Source organism: Xyrauchen texanus, chromosome 36, assembly GCF_025860055.1.
Source record: "Xyrauchen texanus isolate HMW12.3.18 chromosome 36, RBS_HiC_50CHRs, whole genome shotgun sequence".
Classification (NCBI taxonomy): domain Eukaryota; kingdom Metazoa; phylum Chordata; class Actinopteri; order Cypriniformes; family Catostomidae; genus Xyrauchen; species Xyrauchen texanus.
The window spans coordinates 36,085,470-36,105,906 of NC_068311.1; the positions used below are offsets into that span (position 1 = coordinate 36,085,470).

At 38.2% G+C, this 20,437-nt stretch overlaps 1 protein-coding gene across 1 annotated transcript in view; it reads right to left on the reverse strand.

The window, feature by feature from the left end:
* LOC127629616 (pannexin-1-like) overlaps positions 1–19,505 on the reverse strand; it is a 35,402-nt gene extending 15,897 nt beyond the window's left edge. The window contains exons 1-2 of the mRNA XM_052106741.1: positions 18,971–19,505; positions 12,173–12,297 (exon numbers count right to left, since the gene is read on the reverse strand). Coding sequence (XP_051962701.1) covers positions 12,173–12,297; positions 18,971–19,154 — 309 coding nt within the window. The 5' untranslated portion in view covers positions 19,155–19,505. The remainder of the gene's footprint in view (positions 1–12,172; positions 12,298–18,970) is intronic.
* Positions 19,506–20,437: the final 932 nt, after the last annotated feature.

The following is a 20,437-nucleotide window of genomic DNA, read 5'->3' on the forward strand; positions in this document are numbered from 1 at the left end:
GCGTCTGCCAAATGCATAAATGTAAATTTAGCCTGCCTCTGCCATCCAGCACCTCTCCCGGATTTGTGTACCCAAAAGTTGACAGATAACAGGCTGCGTGTGTTACATGACACGAGATTAAACAACTCGGGCAACGCGACGTCGGAAAGTACCTCATACTCTGTATCGAGGAAATGTATCCGATTTCTGAACCCTCTGTCCTCAACTATGGAGAACAGCTGGTCATCCAGGACCATGAATTCCATAATTTTCCTCGTAATTGCTTTGGTATTTTCGCTGCTCATACCAAGGGATGATAGGAGAGGCTGCTGACTTGTGGCTGGCTCTGAGATCTGGCTAGCTTTAGCTGCTTTCCCTTTTTAGCTTCTTTTTTAAAATGGGCATTTTCAGCTGGATGATGGTGTTATAAATGTCTAATCAGGTTTGTTGTTCCGAAAGTTATTGTGGTGTTCCCCCACGGTTTACTTTGGCCTTACAATTATTACACATTTCAAACTTTTTGTATTCTTCACTCACAGTGAAGATCTTCCACGCCAATGACATGTTTACGTGCAGCTGTGACGTTATTGCCTGTGCCGCTGGCAACAAAACGGACCGGCTTGGAATCGGAAAGATGTGAGGCTGACCAGCTGGTCACCGGTCTGGCCAAGCATGCGGAAAATCGTCTAATTCCGGACCCTGGAATCTCTACTTAAATATATTATTTTTATTTAGAGCACCAGTGATCCAGCCAAAGTAACACAAAACTCGAAATATCCTTGAGGGAAACCAGGCTCACAGCGAGGACCAGTTCCCCTCTGGCAAAACAGCATGAATATAATGACAATATCAGTTATTTATGTTTAGCACAAGTCATGGTTTGAAACAAAATGATTTTGTATGAACTATAAGACCAATGACTAAAAGTCTTTGAAATCCATCCTTAATTAACCCCGGATGTGCACACAGATGCAGTGTCTTTTGTTATTTGGCTCAAGGCTTTAGTTGGCCATTAATTTATTGTCCATGTTTTCCATTTTAAGAGAGTGTAGTCCATCCTTTGACCAAGATGAAAGGAGTCAAATTACTTGAGACTTTCATGTTTGTTTTGTTCTAGAATATATATTACACAGAACATTACAGTCATACCACAAACATGATATTTAAGCCGCTGTTTGTATATAAAAAAAAAAACACATTGCTAAATAAGGACCAGATCAGATTACAGTTACTGACTTTCAATGAAGTTAAATTTACTTTGAATTACTTTACTTTTGGTTAAACATTTCTAAAATAATAATATACACTCACTGAGCACTTTATTAGGAAAACCTGTACACCTAAATATTCATGCAATTATCTAATCAGCCAATCATGTGGCTGCAGTGCAGAAAATCATGCCGGTGCGGGTCAGGAGCTTCAGTTAATGTTCACATGAACTATCACAATGGGGAAAAATTATCTTAGTGATTTGGAGTGTGGCATGATTGTTGGTGCCAGATGGGCCGGTTTGAGTATTTCTGTAACTGCTGGTCTCCTGGGATTTTCACACAAAACAGTCCCTAGAATTTACTTAAATCCAGTGAGCGGCAGTTCTGCAGATGGAAACACCTTGTTGATGAGAGAGGTCAACAGAGAATGGCCAGACTGGTTCAAGCAGACAAAGTCTATGGTAACTCAGATAACCGCTCTGTACAATTGTGGTGAGAAGAATATCATCTCAGAACACACAACACATCAAACCTTGAGGCGGATGGTCTACAACAGCAGAAGACCACGAATGGCACTTTATTAGGACAATAGTGTTCCTAATAAAGTGCTCAGTGAGTGTATATGTAGAATAAATTTAAAACATGAATTATGTTAATATTTGATTGCATTTTGTGACAGCTGAAGGGAATGGACCCCATTATGATCAATGAACAAAGAGGAAATATAGACATTATTTTGAATGCGTTTAGCAGAAAAACAAAAGCTTTTCTGTGAAGTGTTCTAGAAAGGAACTTAAAAGTAATTAATGCGATTACTTCTCTGATGAAGTAATCAGTAAATTCAGTCTGATTACAAGATCATGATCAGCCGATTACAATATTAGAGTAATACAGGCACCAACTTAGAAGACCTTGTAAAAACCTGAAATAAATTCATGAATAAATAGCATATAACGAGTATAGTGAAGTATTAGATCCTTTGTTACTGTGTTATCAATTCTTTATGCTAGACACATATTCATTTTTCTTTTAAAGACATTAGGATTTTGTGCAACATAGCGCACTGTTACGGCACTGTCCTATTCACAATGCGAGTTACGCATAGTGAACAACTTGTTCAAGTTCAGCTGTGGATTCATTTGATTGTCTGTGCAGATATGCACAGATTGATGACTACTATTATTCTATGTTAAGAGAAAAAATGATAATAAAATAAAATGAATGAGTGTGTTTCAAAGCTTTTGATCGGTAGTGGGGGTGTGTGTATATATATATATATATATATATACACACACACACATATACAGGTGAAACTCGAAAAATTAGAATATCGTGCAAACGTTCATTAATTTCAGTAATTCAACTTAAAAGGTGAAACTAATATATTATATAGACTCATTACAAGCAAAGTAAGATATTTCAAGCCTTTATTTGATATAATTTTGATGATTATGGCTTACAGCTTATGAAAACCCCAAATTCAGAATCTCAGAAAATTAGAATATTACATGAAATCAATAAAAAAAAGGATTTTAAATACAGAAATGTCGGCCCTCTGAAAAGTATAATCATGCATATGTACTCAGTACTTGGTTTGGGCCCCTTTTGCATTAATTACTGCCTCAATGCGGCGTGGCATGGATGCTATCAGCCTGTGGCACTGCTGAGGTGTTATGGAAGACCAAGATGCTTCAATAGCGGCCTTCAGCTCTTCTGCATTGTTTGGTCTCATGTCTCTCATCTTTCTCTTGGCAATGCCTCATAGATTCTCTATGGGGTTCAGGTCAGGCGAGTTTGCTGGCCAATCAAGCACAGTAATACCATGGTCATTGAACCAGGTTTTGGTACTTTTGGCAGTGTGGGCAGGTGCCAAGTCCTGCTGGAAAATGAAGTCAGCATCTCCATAAAGCTTGTCTGCTGAAGGAAGCATGAAGTGCTCTAAAATGTCCCGGTAGATGGCTGCGTTGACTCTGGACTTAATAAAGCACAGTGGACCAACACAAGCCGATGACATGGCTCCCCAAACCAACACAGACTGTGGAAACTTCACACTGGACTTCAAGCATCTTGGATTGTGTGCCTCTCCATTCTTCCTCCAGACTCTGGGACCTTGGTTTCCAAATGAGATGCAAAATTTGCTCTCAACAGAAAAGAGGACTTTGGACCACTGAGCAACAGACCAGTTCTTTTTTTCTTTAGCCCAGGTAAGACGTTTGACATTTGAAGCCCATGTCCAGGACCCGTCTGTGTGTGGTGGCTCTTGATGCAGTAACTCCAGCCTCAGTCCACTCCTTGTGAAGCTCCCCCACACATTTGAATGGCCTTTTCCTGACAATCCTCTCCAGGCTACGGTCATCCCTGCTGCTTGTGCACCTTTTTCTTCCACACATTTCCCTTCCACTTAACTTTCTATTAATGTGCTTTGATACAGCACTTTTGAGAACATCCAACTTCTTTTGCAATTACCTTTTGAGGCTTTCCCTCCTTGTGGAGGGTGTCAATGATGGTTTTCTGCACAACTGTCAGGTCAGCAGTCTTCCCCATGATTGTGAATTCAACTGAACCAGACTGAGAGACCATTTAAAGGCTCAGGAACCCTTTGCAGGTGTTTAGCTGATTAGAGTGTGAGCCTACAATACTGAACCTTTTCACAATATTCTAATTTTCTGAGATTCTGAATTTGGGGTTTTCATAAGCTGTAAGCCATAATCATCAAAATTATATCAAATAAAGGCTTGAAATATCTTACTTTGCTTGTAATGAGTCTATATAATATATTAGTTTCACCTTTTAAGTTGAATTACTGAAATTAATGAACTTTTGCACGATATTCTAATTTTGAGTTTCACCTGTATACACACACAAACACACACATACTGTACACACAACAGTTAGTTCCGGTCCTCAAATCTGATTGGATGAGACACGTTCCATGGCACTGATGGTCTCACACCATCAGCACTCGGACGCTTCACTGTGTGCATCACTCTGCTTGTGTTCGTCGTCTTAAACTAAAGTGTAAGAGCAGTGCATATGTGTTAAGAGCTAATGTTTTTTTGTTGTTTTTTTTACATTACACATGTTAGCCAGCAGGTGGTGGAAAAAGATAATTTTTGTGTGTAACATAAGCCAGTTAGGTGACGTGAAGTGAATCCACATCAGCTAGTGTTTATATAAAACAGCTCTTTGTGATTGCTTGAATTACTACTAAAGCTAGTAAATAGCATTAAAAGGCTTTAAACGAACAACTTCAGCATTACAGCTCATCACAGCTGAGAGACACAACAGACTGATTAATTACACAATGGGTGCTGTTTAAAATGGTGGAGGACATTGCGGTTTCTATAGTGATCGACTCTTGTGCACCGGCTACTGTGAAATAGGGAGAAATACCCCCGTTGGATGCTATTTTTTCATTGAGAAAGCTGACAGCATCTCTGCTTGGGAGTGGCAACAGATGATTGCACATGCTCCATCTCTCTCTCTCACACACACACTCACATACACCCTTGATTATCCAATAACTTGTTAGAAACAGCACAAGCTGTGATACTATTTCTGAAGTGACATTTTTGAATTACTAACGAAGGTTTGGACGCATCATTTGGTTTGAACCAGCAACGGTAGATTCTGATCAATCGCATAAGAAAGTAGTCCCATGCACAAATGCTTTTTTATGACTGTCCTCAGTTTTTCCTAATTTGTTTACATTTACTTGTTCACTGAACTGTTGTATATTAGCAATATCACACTTGCAATCATGCTATATTGCCCTAAATCAGCACTGCTGTGATTACCTATGGCACTCGGCCTGCAGCCTCGAACCTGCAGCCGAATCACAGCAGTGCTGATGTAGGGCCATATCGCACTGTTGCTCGTGTGATATTGCTTAAAAATATACATTTGAAGTCAGAAGTTTACATACACTTTGTCATTAAAACTAATTTTTGAACCACTTCACAGATTTCATATTAGCAAAATATAGTTTTGGCAAGACGTTTATTAGGACATCTGCTTTGTGCATGACAGAATCATTTTTCCAACAACTGTTCACAGAGAGATTGTTTCACTTTTAATTGACTATATCACAATTCTAGTGGGTCAGAACTAAGTTATCTATGCCTTTAAGCAGCTTGGAAAATTCCAGAAAATGATGACAAGCCTTTAGACAATTAGCTTCTGATAAGAGGTGCACTCAACTTGAGGTTTACCTGTGGATGTATTTTAATGCCTACCTTCAAACTCAGTGCCCCTTTGCTTGCCATCATGGGAAAATCAAAAGAAATCAACCAAGACCTCAGAAAGAAAATTGTGGACCTCCACAAATCTGGTTCATCCTTGGGAGCAATTTCCAAATGCCTGCAGGTATCACGTTCATTTGTACAAACAATAGTACACAAGTATATACACCATGGGACCACGCAGCCATCATCCCACTCAGGAAGGAGACACATTCTGTCTCCTAGAGATGAACATTGTTTGATGCAAAAAGTGTAAATCAATCCCAGAACAACAGCAAAGGACCTTTTGAAGATGTTGGAGGAAACAAGTAGACAAGTATCTATATCCACAGTAAAACGAGTCCTATATCGGCATAACCTGAAAGGCTACTCAACAAAGAACAAGCCAAAACCGCCAATAAAAAAGTCAGACTACAGTTTGTAAGTGCACATGGGGACAAAGAACTTGAGAACAAGAGAAATGTCCTCTGGTCTAATTAAACAAAAATTGGACTGTTTGGACATAATGACCATTGTTATATTTGGAGGAAAAAGGGTTAGGCTTGCAAGCCAAAGAACAACATCCCAACCGTGAAGCATGGGGGTGGCAGCATCATGTTGTGTGGGTGCTAATCTGACTCAGTAACACCAGTTCTGTCTGGAGGAATGGGCCAAACTAATTGTGAGAAGCTTGTGGAAGGCTACCCAAAATGTTTGACACAAGTTTTAAAGGCAATGCTACTAAATACTAACCAAGTGTATGTAAACTTCTGACCAACTGGGAATGTGATGAAAGTAATCAAAGCTGTAATAAATCGTTCTTTCTACTACTATTCTGATCAAATTGACATCCACATGAATGGCCAGACCCATGGTTTTCCAGCATAACATTGTCGTCTGGCTTGTCGTCTTCCAACAGTGCATCCTGTTGCCACCACTTCCCCAGGTGAACGGTGCACATGTACACAGCCTTTCATGTGATGTAAAAGAAAATGGGACTCATCGATGTGGGACCACCGCATTGATGAGCCTTGCACCCAGCACCCTGTCACTGGTTTGTGGTGTGTCCCTCCTTGGACCACTGTTGGTAGGTACTCACCACTGCTGACCAGGAGCACTCCACAAGCCTTGCCATTTCAGACATGCTCTAACGGCTTACCACCTAATCTACCAGACCTTGAGGTGGCCTTGTTAGGAGATATTAGGAGTTATTCGCGTCACCTGTGAATGGTCATAATGTTTTGGCTCATCAGTATATATAATATGTAGTATAATGTAATTATGGTTAAAATGTAATTGCTGTTATTAGTGGTCATGTGACCAACATTAATCTAATTTAAATTGGGATCCTCACAGAATAGCACTGATATGAGTGGCTGATGAGATATTGAGAGCACCTGGAGAGAACACCTGTTTGATTGACACAGCGTGTGAGCATATTGAAGGGAGTGAAGCTGAAAGTGCTCATGATCACTAAAATGGTCTCTATCGCTCAACACAACATCTGATTGTCACAACTTACGTCACGTATACTCGGATTTGTATAGGCATGATTATTTGTTGTTTAATTCGTTTTTATACCTGTTTGCAGTCTCTTTATCCTCTCCATGCTCACAGTGCAGCAAGTTTAAAATGACTACCGTAATGACAATAGAAAATGGGCAACTTAATATTCATACGTGTAATTCTTACACATTTTTAGAAACAAACCTGCAGATTCATCTGAATAACAGCATGTCTGAAAGTTTAAATTCATGAATCATTAGAATTGCCAACATTTTACCCTCCAGAGGTCACACGTCATGCTTCAAGGGCTGAGAAAGCGCTCATACATTAGAGTAGCAGTGTATGTGCAATTTCCTGCATGCTGCAAAAAAGATCGGCCAGGATTCTAGGCACGATCGGCCGACTGGCATTCACAGACATAAGACGAAGATCGGCCGATTTAGATCGGTGGCCAATCAATCGGTGCACCCCTAATTATGCATTTGATAAAAGGTGATTAACCCACTAAGCAAATCGGTTTATCAGTGTTCAGCTCTTTAGCTACCACAGCGCTGACAAGGCAATCCTCAAAATATTATAAATTGATTATTTGTTATTTTTAAACAAGATTTTAAAGGCTTAAATTACTATTCCACGTTCATTGGCACTTTTTAATGTTTGATCCACAATAAACATTTAATTTGTGCATGAATCTCCCCAACCAACGTACAACACCGTTCACAGGCGGTGGTTGGCTTTTAACCACAGCGGCCCTTACAAAAAAAAACGAAACTTGCCGCAAAGTTTCCACAAGTTTGTCGCTTGTTATGTTCACATGCAAATGAGCTTGTGATTTGCCGCAAATGTTTGACGGAAGTTTGCAGCTCTTCACGCCTAGTAGTGAACCTCCGGCAAACTTTTGGCAGCAATGGAAAATTTGCCGCAAGATTACCGCAAAACTCATTTGCATGTGAAAATTAGCGGCAAGTATGCAGGAAATGTTCCATGTACTCTCAGTTTTTGTAAGGGGGTGGTAAACATTTGCCAACGCAACAGCCCTATAACTTTCCCCACACTGATAAGGACAACAAATACAATGAAGATTTGTTTACATGCAAAGCAGACACAGTATCAAAACACAGTAGCTTCAAAATTCACCTTTGTTGTATGCTTTGCTATTTATGCAGTAGAACAAAATGTGAAAGGCTTTTCAAGTAAATTAAACAAAAAAAAATGCCATCGATTATAAAAATGTATAGGAAAGTTCAGAGCGAACCCATTACGAATTAGCCTCCCTCATTGGCCAACAAATTGACATCATGACATAGACCTGTTCACTACTGTGTCGGGCTGGTACGCATGCTTTATCGGGGGAAATCAAACAATGAATGGCTTAGTTATAGTTACTTCTGCATATTAAGCTGGAATAGTAATAGAAAGTAATTGGGACCAACATTTCCAAGCTCCAAAAAGGACATAAAGACCGCATAAAGGTAATAAATCCTCTAGACTCATGTGGTTTAATCCATGTCTTCTGAACCAATACGATCGGTTTTGGGTGAGAACAGACTTTTGTGACTCTTTTTCACTATAAATCTTGTAGTATACATCTGCAGTATCCTAAGTGCAAACATGATTAGAAGCTCAATTACACTTTCGACGCATGTGCAAAGCGCTATACATGCACTTTGCCAGATATTATTTTAGATAAGGAGATACCAACCTCTGCAGTTCTATCATAGAAGAGAGAGTAACTGGGTTTCCATTGATATATTTTGCATTTAAGCACATTTCTAAAAATTTGACTAAAGAAAATACATATCGTTGAATATTTCCATCCACTAAGTGATGTGCATTATCTTGAGGGAGCTGCCTTGTCATGATGGAGCAGCTGAATGTCCTCCTTGCTTCAGAGAGAGTTTTATTTGCAGGATTGGAGCAATTGTACCTTGTTTTATTAAATGCTGCCAGGAGACGCCACAGAATAAGTATAATATACAATATAATTAGGGCTAAAAACGCTCAAAACAGTTCTGGCGGATTGTCAGGACCACTGATCTTTATATATAACATAGATCAGTGGTCAGGACCCAGTTTAAAGACAAGCTGTGGGTTAAACACTTCGGAATGCTAAGGGCTATGATTGAAGAATTGTGTGCCAATGTTGGACCTTTCGTACACATCAAGCTATCGCACACTTATAACACGTGCACGAATGGTCAAAACACATAGTTTTGCGAATAATCTATTTCCGTGATGGCATTTATCTAATGAAAAACACTTCCACCTAGCACATTAAAGTGTTTCCATTCAGGATTTCTTTTGTACAATTTAATAATGTGCATAACAATTGTTGGATGGTAACCCAGCCAGTGTAACGGTCAACTTGGATCACTTGGATTGGTTCAGCATGTTACGACAGTTAATTACCTTTGTGGATAACATACAAATGAATGGGAAGAGGGAACCAACACCTACCTGTAGCAAAATGATCTGTGACTTCTCTTATAAAATAGCAATTTTATCATAGTAAACTCCACACATAATTCACTCCAAAAGGATTGTTTAATGTAAAGAATGTTGAAGATTAGTTGAAAGGTGGTAAATTCATGAAGTAATAAGCAGTTTCCTTCCCAAAGCAGTTTGTTCAGCACACTGAAGCATCTTCTTCATTGACATTCATTTAAACAGAATGGCCTCTGGTCTCCTTGCAAGTGCACAGCCACATTACACTTAGTTTTGGTAACCTTGAAGGCTCCGCCTAAGGGAGGGGCTCTGCTCAAAACCGATCATATCACTTCAAGGTTATGGATTAAACCATTGGAGTCGTATGGATTACCTTTATGCAGCCTATATGTCCTTTTTGGAGCTTGAAAGGACTCCATTGACTTGCATTGTATGGATAAATTCACATAATATTTCCATCACAATATCTTCGCTTGTGTTCTGCAAAAGAAAGTCATACGAGTTTGAGATGGCATAAGGGTGAGTAAATGATGACATAATTCTTATTTTTGGGTAAACTATTCCTTTAACATAAAAAATGACACACATTACCTTTCAAATACCTTTAAAAGTTTTAATGATACAGTTTGTTCTTATATTGCCTTTTGTATTTCCTCAAACAAACTTTAGAAAAGTTAAATGTGTACGCAACATTTATTGAAATTGACTGAAGTACCAACTGGCTTTAGTTCCTTTTCCAGCCATTTGTTGGAAGTTATCAATCAATTTTAATTCTTGAGCATGACCCAAAACCCCTTATTAGGGGGGATTTATACACATTTCAGTCCCTCATAGAGTCTTGAACTGCAGGTACTGACATATAAGACTATTTAGCAACTACTCTCGAAAGTGTACCATTTATCCTCGTCAGAAAATGTAGGATTTGTGACCGATGCTGCTCTTTGCTGAATTTGGTATATGCAGTAATTACACTGCTAGCAAAGCAGTGCTGTATTCATATTTCTCAAACATTGTGATTATGGATATTTTTAAAGTCTTAGATGTATGCAATTAATTCAGCCCAAACCACTTAAATGTACAGATTATTTAAATATTGGTTTTTATTTCAGCCTTAGGTGTGCCATCTATTTTTGGTATGAAACAGCAAATATGCGGTACATTTGGGACTTTATTAAGTAGCTTAAAAGAACTCTTAATCGCTGACACATACTACTAATAATCAATTAACTGTATGACACACATTTGTATCATGATTGTGACTGCTTCAAAAGGTAAACATGAGATTTTTCCTTCATTTTACATTCCCTGTATCAACCATGTATCTGTACTGCCCCCTACCGATATAAATATTCCTTGCAATTTAGCGGACAGAAGGACTTAAGAGTAGGCCTACACAAAAAAGCAATTATCCAAAATGGATGAGACTGGTTTAAGGGTACACTGTTATCTCACTAAAATGTCCAGTACTTGGGTCACACTCAGTAGGAAACGAACATGAGATTTTTAAGTTAAGCAGGTACACCACACACGCGCGCGCGCACACACGCACATACATACACACGCGCGCGTGCAAACACGCATACATACACACGCGCACGCACACATATGAATTAGCACAGGCAGGAGTGGACAGGCCATCTAGAACACCTGGTGAATTCCTGACAGAAGACTTAATGCTGACACCAGGTGTGCAGTACTTTTGCATATTTAATCCCTGCCTGACAATCTTACTTCACCACATGCACTGCAATTACAGTCAGTAATTGTGAAGCATACCCACATTTAATGTTTTTCCCAGCAAAATGTGAGACTCTATTGATCTATCTATCTGTCTGATACTATGTGCTTTTGGAGCTTGACAGTCCCAATCGCCTTTTATTGTGTGCAAAAGCAAAGTTTGGATATTCTACTAAAAATAATATGTCTTCCAGAAAACGAAAAAGAAATCCATGTTACGATGATGACTACATTTTCCTTTTCGAGTTAACGATACTGTTAATGTCTGGATCTGTTTTTCAGGTTTTTCTAGTGGGCACAGGTCAGGTGTCTAGAGCACTGGATTTCACCCGTAGTTTGGACAGCAAAGGCTCTATAGTGTTTCGGCACAAATTCATCTTGATAGAAGATAACCAATAGAATCTATACACACCCATGTCCATATTTGCCAAAAACAGTTTTACACGGTATGCGGCAAGTTTTGCTTCCAATCTTGCTGCCTCTCATATGTACAGGCTTTTTCCATTCATATAAGAAGCGGTGTAAAACACACCACTGGAAATGCCATGCTGCCACCTACTGCTTAAGCTAACTAAACTAAATCAAATGCCACCCATTTCTTAAAAAATGTACACAGAAAAGGTTAGTAAGTGATTTCATCACACTAAAACACTTTAACATGGAAATTGTTTATGTTTTGTAGCTATACTTTCGAAACGGTGAGTATTTACAGATTGGCCCCATTCACTTCCATTGTAAGTGCCTCACTTTTTCTTTTTTTAAAGGATTGACATGTTTAAATTATTTTGTGGTAATCAACATTATGCCACAAATTCTGTCGAATGAGCTTAACTTGTACAGAATCAGGAATTTTCCTTAAAGGTCCATATAAAGGATTGAGTTCCTTTACTTTGTTGCGATCAGTTTGTCACAGGAGACTGACTTAAGGGGAATGGAATTTGTGAAATTGAAATATTCGAAAGTTTATAACTCTTATAAATGAAGAAACTCTTTGACAGGTGAATAGGTCCACATTGCAAACCAACAGACAACCCATTTAGAGCGCAAGTTGTGAACATGTTTGTGTATGCTTACCTTATGCAGCCAGAGCGGAAGGCCTCCTGTGTCCTGTGTTTGTACTGCCGCCCAGCAGTACGAATCCACATAACCAGCCTGACGCCATGAGAACTTTGTGGGGGAGAAACAACTAATCTGCGTACCTGAAGAAATGGAAATCAGAATTTGTATATGGACAGTCAAATGTGTGTGGTGTTTTTCTTCAATATTTCAGCATTTTTATTTACAAGCTGCCGTTTCTATTTGTCTGCTAACCATAAAATCATACATATTATCTGTCTGTTTTGTCTTAATTGGAAAAGAGAACTAAAAGTATAATGCTGTTCTATCTTCTTTTAGATCATTATTTTTGGGAAGAACACAAGCAGGTCTATTTTAGTGTTTTAGGTTAGGTCATCATTCTAAATTTTAGCAGTGGACTTCACTGATTAAGACCAGCATCCTGCACCCAAGTCTCACCGCTAAGTGCCTGATTACTGGTGGGAGTGAAACTATTGGAAGTGAACTATTCCTTTAATAAACAGTAGGTTATTAACACTGTCTGTGGCTAAACTCAAGCACAATTAGTACAGATTCCAGTGTTTATATTTTAGAGCCTAATAAAAATGATAGCATAGTTATAAGTACAATCATTTTATGAACTTCATTGACATTTAAAAACATTAATAAAACATATTTAAATTTTACACAGTAAAATAAAGAAGAGCAGTTCAAGGCTATTTTTCATTAAAGGGGTCATGACATGAGAAACCAAATTTGCCTTGATCTTTTGGTATATAAGAGGTCTTTGTATCATTAAAACGTCCTGCAAGTTTAATATTTTAAGACGTCCTCCCCATTCTAAACGAATCATTTATTTAATCAAGCTCAAAATACAGCTCGTTCTGGATTCATGGTTAGAAGTGACGTGTCGGTTAGAAGTGACGTAACAGCGTTTGCATATGACCGCCTCCAGCACAAGATAACTACGATTTAAGCGCAAGACAACTACGCTCATTTCGTATCGCCGTGCGCCTCACAAGTGTTCAGTCGATGGACAGCGAGCTCTGACAGAGACTACTTGTCCACAGGAAAATCACGATGCCACACAGATGTGCTGTTCCTGGCTGTGGTCAAACAAAACCTCTGAATAAGCTGCCGAAAGATCCAGACGTCAGGGAAAAATGGATGCAGTTTATTTTTCATGGACGCTCCAGTCACGGCAGTGTTAACTTAAGCGCTTGTTCTGTACATTTTAAGGATGACTGTTTTGAGAACAAATCTCAATATGATGCTGGCTTTGCCAGAAAACTGTTGCTCAAAGATAAGTCCGAGCCGACTATTCTGGGAACAACGACGACGCAAACTGTAAGTAATCTATTTTAAACTTTAAACTACTTTTTAAAGCGCAATTTCATTCATTATGAATAATCACAGTGTTTTTACTTAGTTTACTTGCATATTGTTCTGGCTGGGGCGTCAATAATTGATACATAGGCACTGACGTTAGCCAATCATAACAGTGGGCGTTAACACTGAAGTCTTAAATGGAAAACGCCCCCAAAACAGACTGTTTGAATCAGAGGATGAGAAACAGGGTGGGAAAAGGTCATAAATCACTAGATTTTAAAAGTTTTTCTTAAAAAAAAATATATTAATACTATAATTGCACCTAAGGGAACATAATAATACAATAAAAAAAAACCATGTCATGACCCCTTTAAATCAAACTTTAGTGTATTGTTTAGATCTTGTTTTTCAGTGTCCAATATGTAGTGGACAGATAGTTCTCCCTCTAAACAAGAGAGAAGCACTCTTGAAAAAACAATTTAGACACAGTTCAACGATTGCTATAGAACGTACATGTCTCGGCATGCATTTTTGAAACCTGAAGCTCTTATTAACTTTACACAGTGTCTAAAAATGTGGCAATCCTCTGTGAGACATTGAAGAAACAGCAAGATGCGGTGCAGCAGGTATGGATGTTCGTCCAGCGCATTTACAGAGACAATGGCAAAACAGAGCAGATGCAGGAAAGACACGTTCGGTGTGAACAGCCCCTAACTCATCCGTTTGCATGTATCTGTGAGTGAGAGCGCATGTGTGAAACCTTTTGGACGGCCTACATATTTTTTCATAAATTACAAACCCGAACCCTACTTAAAAAACTCAGCTGTCTCGACCCCATTGGTTTCTAACGGTTTCTACTGATTATTGGACAAAAAAACTCTAAAAGACGCTAAAATATAATTTGACTCTCGTTAGATGTACCATCACATCATCTTCCACAGCAAAGAACTTAGATGTTATATTTGATAGCAATCTGTCCTTTGAAAACCGCATTTTTCCATCTCTGAAATAATGCTAAGTTACGACACATAGTCTTTTGTTTCTAATGCCGAAAAACGAATTGATGTGTTCATGACCTCAAGACTAGATTATTGTAATGCATTACATGGAGGTTATCCTGCAGGATCTATAAATAAACTTAATTTAGTTCAAATTGCAGCAGCTAGAGTGCTGACTTTAACCAATATATATGATCATATCAGCCCAATCTTAGCATCGCTACATTGCTACCTATTAAATTTTGTATTCATTTTTAAATACTTCTAGCTACTTACAAACTTTGAATGGCCTAGCTCCACAGTAATTATGTGACCTTCTATCATGCTATAGTTCAACATGTTCACTAAGATTGCAAAATTCTGGCCTGTTAATAATTAAATATCAAAATAAAAAAAAAACGAAGTAGATCCTTTTTCTATTTGGCTCCTAAACTATGGAATAGTCTTCCGAATATGGTTAGAGACTCTCAATTCTCTAACCTCTCAATTTAAGTCTAGACTAAAGACTCTTTTTTTTGTTTCAGCCAGGCATACACCTAATTTATCTATCAACTAATAGTTATGCTGTATTAGTTAGGTCTGCCGGAACCGGAAACTTCTCATATTCTATAATCCTGTTTTAAAGTAAATGGCATCTACGGTAATATTATTAAAAAAAAATCCCTGTATTAACCTCGGATACATATTCTGAGGTTACCAGAGCCTGTTAAATTCAGCTCTGGTCCTGCCTGATGTCCGACTTCAGTCCTGCCTGATATCCAACTCGAACTACTATGTGTTGATGAGTGATGACGACTAACTGCAGCCTGTGCCAGCCAGATATTACTTCAGTCTACTACAATAGACTTCACAGAGGATGGACTGATTTCAGCACCAACCATCAGACATGGGATACTTCAATGGACACTGCCTGGAACTTGGACTTAAGATGGAATCCAACTGAAATTAATCTGCCACAAGCTTACAGTCGAACTTCAGAGCACATTACTGACCTCTGCCAGCATCACTTTGGTCAAAGGAAGGACTACACTCTTAAAATGGAATACATAGATAATAAATTAATTGCAGCCTTCATCAGCCAAATGAGAAAGGACAATTCATGTCCACAGTTAAACAAGAATGTTGTCCTCTGGACAAGTAAATTGGTCATTCACGTGTCCGAGTAAAAAAGTTACTTGTCCAGACAGAAAAAAAGGACATTTAAGTTACATGCTCAAGTAACATGTCAAAGTTTATGTTGTATATTTTTCTAAAATTACAATCGATGCCCAAACTAATAGTGTACCTATTCAATCAACTAAATTCTCTGTGACAGAATTCAAACTGTGCTGGTAGGGGAGAAGGCTATTGTCATATGGTAATTATTTTATGTTACCTATGGTAGTCAAATAAAGGAAATCCTCCATCATCACCATTAACAGCAGGGGTCCTCATAGTTCTATGGAAAGAGATCGACTTTTTCCATTGCAGCAAGATCTGGCATGTACAATAAAGGCAACACATAATCACAATACAGGGCTCCAGACTGTGACTAAAATGGTCGCAAACGCTAATAAATTATTGCGACAATAATTTAAAATCTAGTCTCGATTGGCGACAGTCAGGTTGTGTGCGTTCATAGGCAGTCATCGTCAGATATCATCTTGTGAGTTATTGAATACATCTTTAGAGTGCCAGTGTGTCTCGCGATCCTTTTCACCCATTCTGTTGATGATATGAGCTCGCTGGCTGTACGCAACAACAAACACAGCATGAGCCATGATGTCCGATTCGTGAACAAATTACTCTTTTGAACCAGGTCTTTATAATGAATCACCCGACAAGAGCTCGTTTGAACTCAGGAGCTCAGGTTAGCGGTGTGAACTCAAGTCACTTTCTCAGCAAACCAGCCGTCATTGAGTTCACATCTGGGGGTGCTGACATTTCAAAATAGTAGTCCCATGTGTATTTTGGGCTTGTTTATAATTAAAAGTTCTGTATTATGTACCAAATATTTTTTTACTGGTTATTATTTATTGTGATCGGAGTAGTAGCACAATAAACTGCATCTGGGATTTTATTCAATTTGAATTTGGGCCATCTATTGTGTGTGTGTGTGTGTGTGTGTGTGTATAATTATTATTATACACACACACACACACACACACACACACAAACAGCCAAATGTTTGGAATAATGTACAGTTTTAGCTGTTTTGGAAGGAAATTGGTACTTTAATTCACTAAAGTGGCATTCATCTGATCACAAAATATAGTCAGGACATTACTGATGTAAAAAAAACAGCACCATCACTATTTTAAAAAAAGTAATTTTTTTATCAAATCTAGAATGGCCCCATTTCCAGCAGCCATCACTCCAACACCTTATCCTTGAGCAATCATGCTAAATTTGGTACTAAATAATCACTTCCCATTATATCAAACACTGCTGAAAGCTATTTGGGTTATAAATGAAGCTTAACATTGTCTTTGTGTTTGTTTTTGAGTTGCCAGCAACAGTATACAATAGACTGGCATGTCTTAAGATCAATATTAGGTCCAAAATGGCAACAGAAAAAAACTGACAGATGGATGGATAGACCCAACATTCACTTGTTTCATCCAAAATCACTCTGCATGTCCGGTCTGGCAAGTAACATTATTTTTCACTTGCCTCTTCAAAAATCCACTTGTCCCAGACAAGCATTAATGTTGAGCCCTGCTTTCAGTTAATACAAAAGCTTTTTTTTTGGTTTACTAATTTTACACCATGACCTGCACTGAACATAAATAACTAATATTTACATTATATTCATGATGTTAGCCAGAGGGGAACTGACCCCCACAGTGAGTCTGGTTTCTCCCAAGGTTATTTTTCTCCATTAACCAACATCTTATGGAGTTTTGTGTTCCTTGCCACAATCTAAGTTTAAGCTTGCAAACTGGGGGTCTAAATATAAATAATTATTTTCTATCATTTATTTAAGGTGCAATTTACAATATATATATATATATATATATATATATATATATATATATATATATATATATATATATATATTTAATAATTAAACTGCACTATTATGGCTCGAATACATTACTTCATTACAGCTTTTTCTGTTAAAGCATAATTTTCTGTAAAGCTGCTTTAAAATTATGAGTGTTGTGTCGCTATACAAATAAAAATTACTTGACAAGTGTTGAACTGATGTTGGCTAACGCGCTAAAGCTAGCAGCAACACATCACATGCGCTTGAAATGTCACTTCCGTCTGATGTTTAACGGTGATTGCTTCCGTGTAGTGAACTGTTAAATGTTCCATTTGGGATGATACTACACTTTGAAAATGCATCCACTACATGGCGGAGTGCTTAGAATATTTTGTAAGGGCATAGTGTCTCGTTTGGGACACAGCTATGGATTTAACCACTGGAGTCTTATGAATTACTTTTATGCTGCCTTTGTGTGCTTTTTGGACCTTCAAATTTCTAGACCCCATTCACTTGCATTGACTGGACCAACAAGATATTCTTCTAAAAATATTTATTTATATATTCACTTCCATTTTAAGTGACTCATTGTAATGCCGATTACTGCTTTTGTTCTAGAATAGGAGGAACAAGTCAAAATACGTTTTTGTTGCAATGTTGATTTAGCTTGACTTGTATAGAACCTGCAATAATCCTTTAATATATTGCTGATAAAACTTAAAGCAAGATGCGCCGTTGAGGAATGTGTAGACTTCAGTGCTCAGACTCATTGCATTTAGAGATTTGGAAGAATCATTTTTCACACAGTAATTTGTAAATAGGTCAAGGCCTTGGGAAACAATACCTGAGACAGCCACAGTTTAAACCCTCTGACACATGCCACACCTTTGCTGAAAGCAAAAACAAAGCAATGTGGGGAAGGAATGTTTTGCATTTATTTTACTAGCAGATATATGGATTCAGAAGACTGGATATATCTCAACATTTATACAATGTAGACTTGAACTGTGCAAACCGGTCCAGTAGGTTAGATAAGGATACAATATTGTTGTTTTTGTGCATTGAGTTAGTAAGGATGAGAGTTCTATCTTGTGGGAATTGTTAGACTGGAATGTTTCTGTAATCAGTGGAATACTTTATTGCCATGCAGGTACAATGTCATTCTTATGGAAGCTGGTTGTTTTCGTACAAATAGAAAAACAGCTAGCAAAAGGTAGCTACAATAAACATACTGCAAGTACAATACAAATACAGAAGAAACATGATGACTAATGCTTTTCTTGACCATTCCAAGTGACATTTGTCAATCACGGTGCTTTCCTGGAGTCATTAATTGCCTTGTTTACAGCTCAATCATGTCATGTGCCTTATCTGTTCCCGACAATTAATAGATTAACATACATTAAGGTAGAAAATAGTTTCTGTGAAGCTTCAAACACTAAAAGCACTTAGGTACTAGTAAACAGAAGAGAACAGTGTGACTCGTGTTCTTGATCTCAAGAGAGTGCGTAAATAACATACCGACAGACACTTCCTGGGCAAAGGCGAGAGATATGAGAAGCAGCGGCAGACCGACCGCGATACAGGTGACCATCTTATCCAGCGCCAGATCTAACCGAATGCCCTTATACCGGTTCTCTGACGCGGGCTCCTTCAGCACGAAATCCGTGAACACGTACTCCGTAGCGGCATGCGCTATCGCCATGACTTCTACTTACAAACTCTGATTACACTGATCCAACTTTCGATTGCTCAAAAAAGAAAGCAGCTGAAATCTCAAGTTCGCATCCTCCCAAATGATTTAGAATGGTTAAACGAAAGGCTTTAAAGTGTCAACCGATGCCGTATGTAGTTACGCAGATGTGGTTAGGCAAATTAATATAAATTATTAAACATTTCTGCCATTATCATCTTCTTATAGATTTTATTGGCGGTTGGCGAACTAGTTCTCCCATTATGATTCGCATTCCTCTTCTATGCAAACAAACACCTAAAGCAGCCAATCAGGGGCAGTCTGTTATGAGTTCTGAGCAAATACTATTAATACCAGGACGGACCAGTTGTATTAAACTTAGTTAGATCATATGTCGGATGTAGAAAAAAAAAACTCCCGTCTTTCAGGTGAAAGAGCCAATCACCTTTTAGAGAAAGACATCACCTGTCAGTCAACTCGAGAATGCGCATGGGCATAATCTGGACCCGCCTGAAAAATAGCTTTTTATTTTATCTAAATTAAACACAATTTCTGATACCAATGTTGTCAGATTTAACTGCTGAATTGAAATTATCCTTTGATCGTAATCTTGACCAACCGTTTTGGAGACTGGAGATTTATCCTTTTTTGGGGGGGGGACAGCTATCCAGAAATGTTTCAAAAAGGACCGCCTTGAAAGTGACATTTGTCGGAGCCGGCTCCGAGTGCCTGCCCACTTTTTCAGCCGTCTGGGTTCAGGAAGTATTTTTCTCAATAATTGTTTCTTTAGAATTTTCATAAAATCCTATAAAAAATTATTTATACACTTAGGCCTATGAATAGTAAAATGTATAAATTTCAAAATGGCCATAAGATATAGGCCTAATACAACAACATAACCATCTTTCTAAACGTTGTTGAGCAAACGGCTATTTTACTCTTGTGAACAGTATACAAATACACAAAAATGCAATCTTCAAATAAAATTCCAATAATCTAAGGAAACTTTCCATTGAGGCCCACAGGTCGTAGAATAATCCGGTCGCTGTGAAGCAGTGAAAACGGAGAAGAGGCTTGTCTGTCCGCTGTCAAACATGATGAAAAAAATGCAATCTGGATAACTCCATATTAAACAGCTACAGACCAATCTCAAATAGGCCTATAGATAATTGAAAAGGTCTAGTTTAACAAATTCTAGAAAACTAGAATGGGTATTTGGACAATTTCCAGTCTTGTTTCCATCCACATCACAGCACAGAGACGGCGCACATAAAGATACTTAATGATATTCGGAT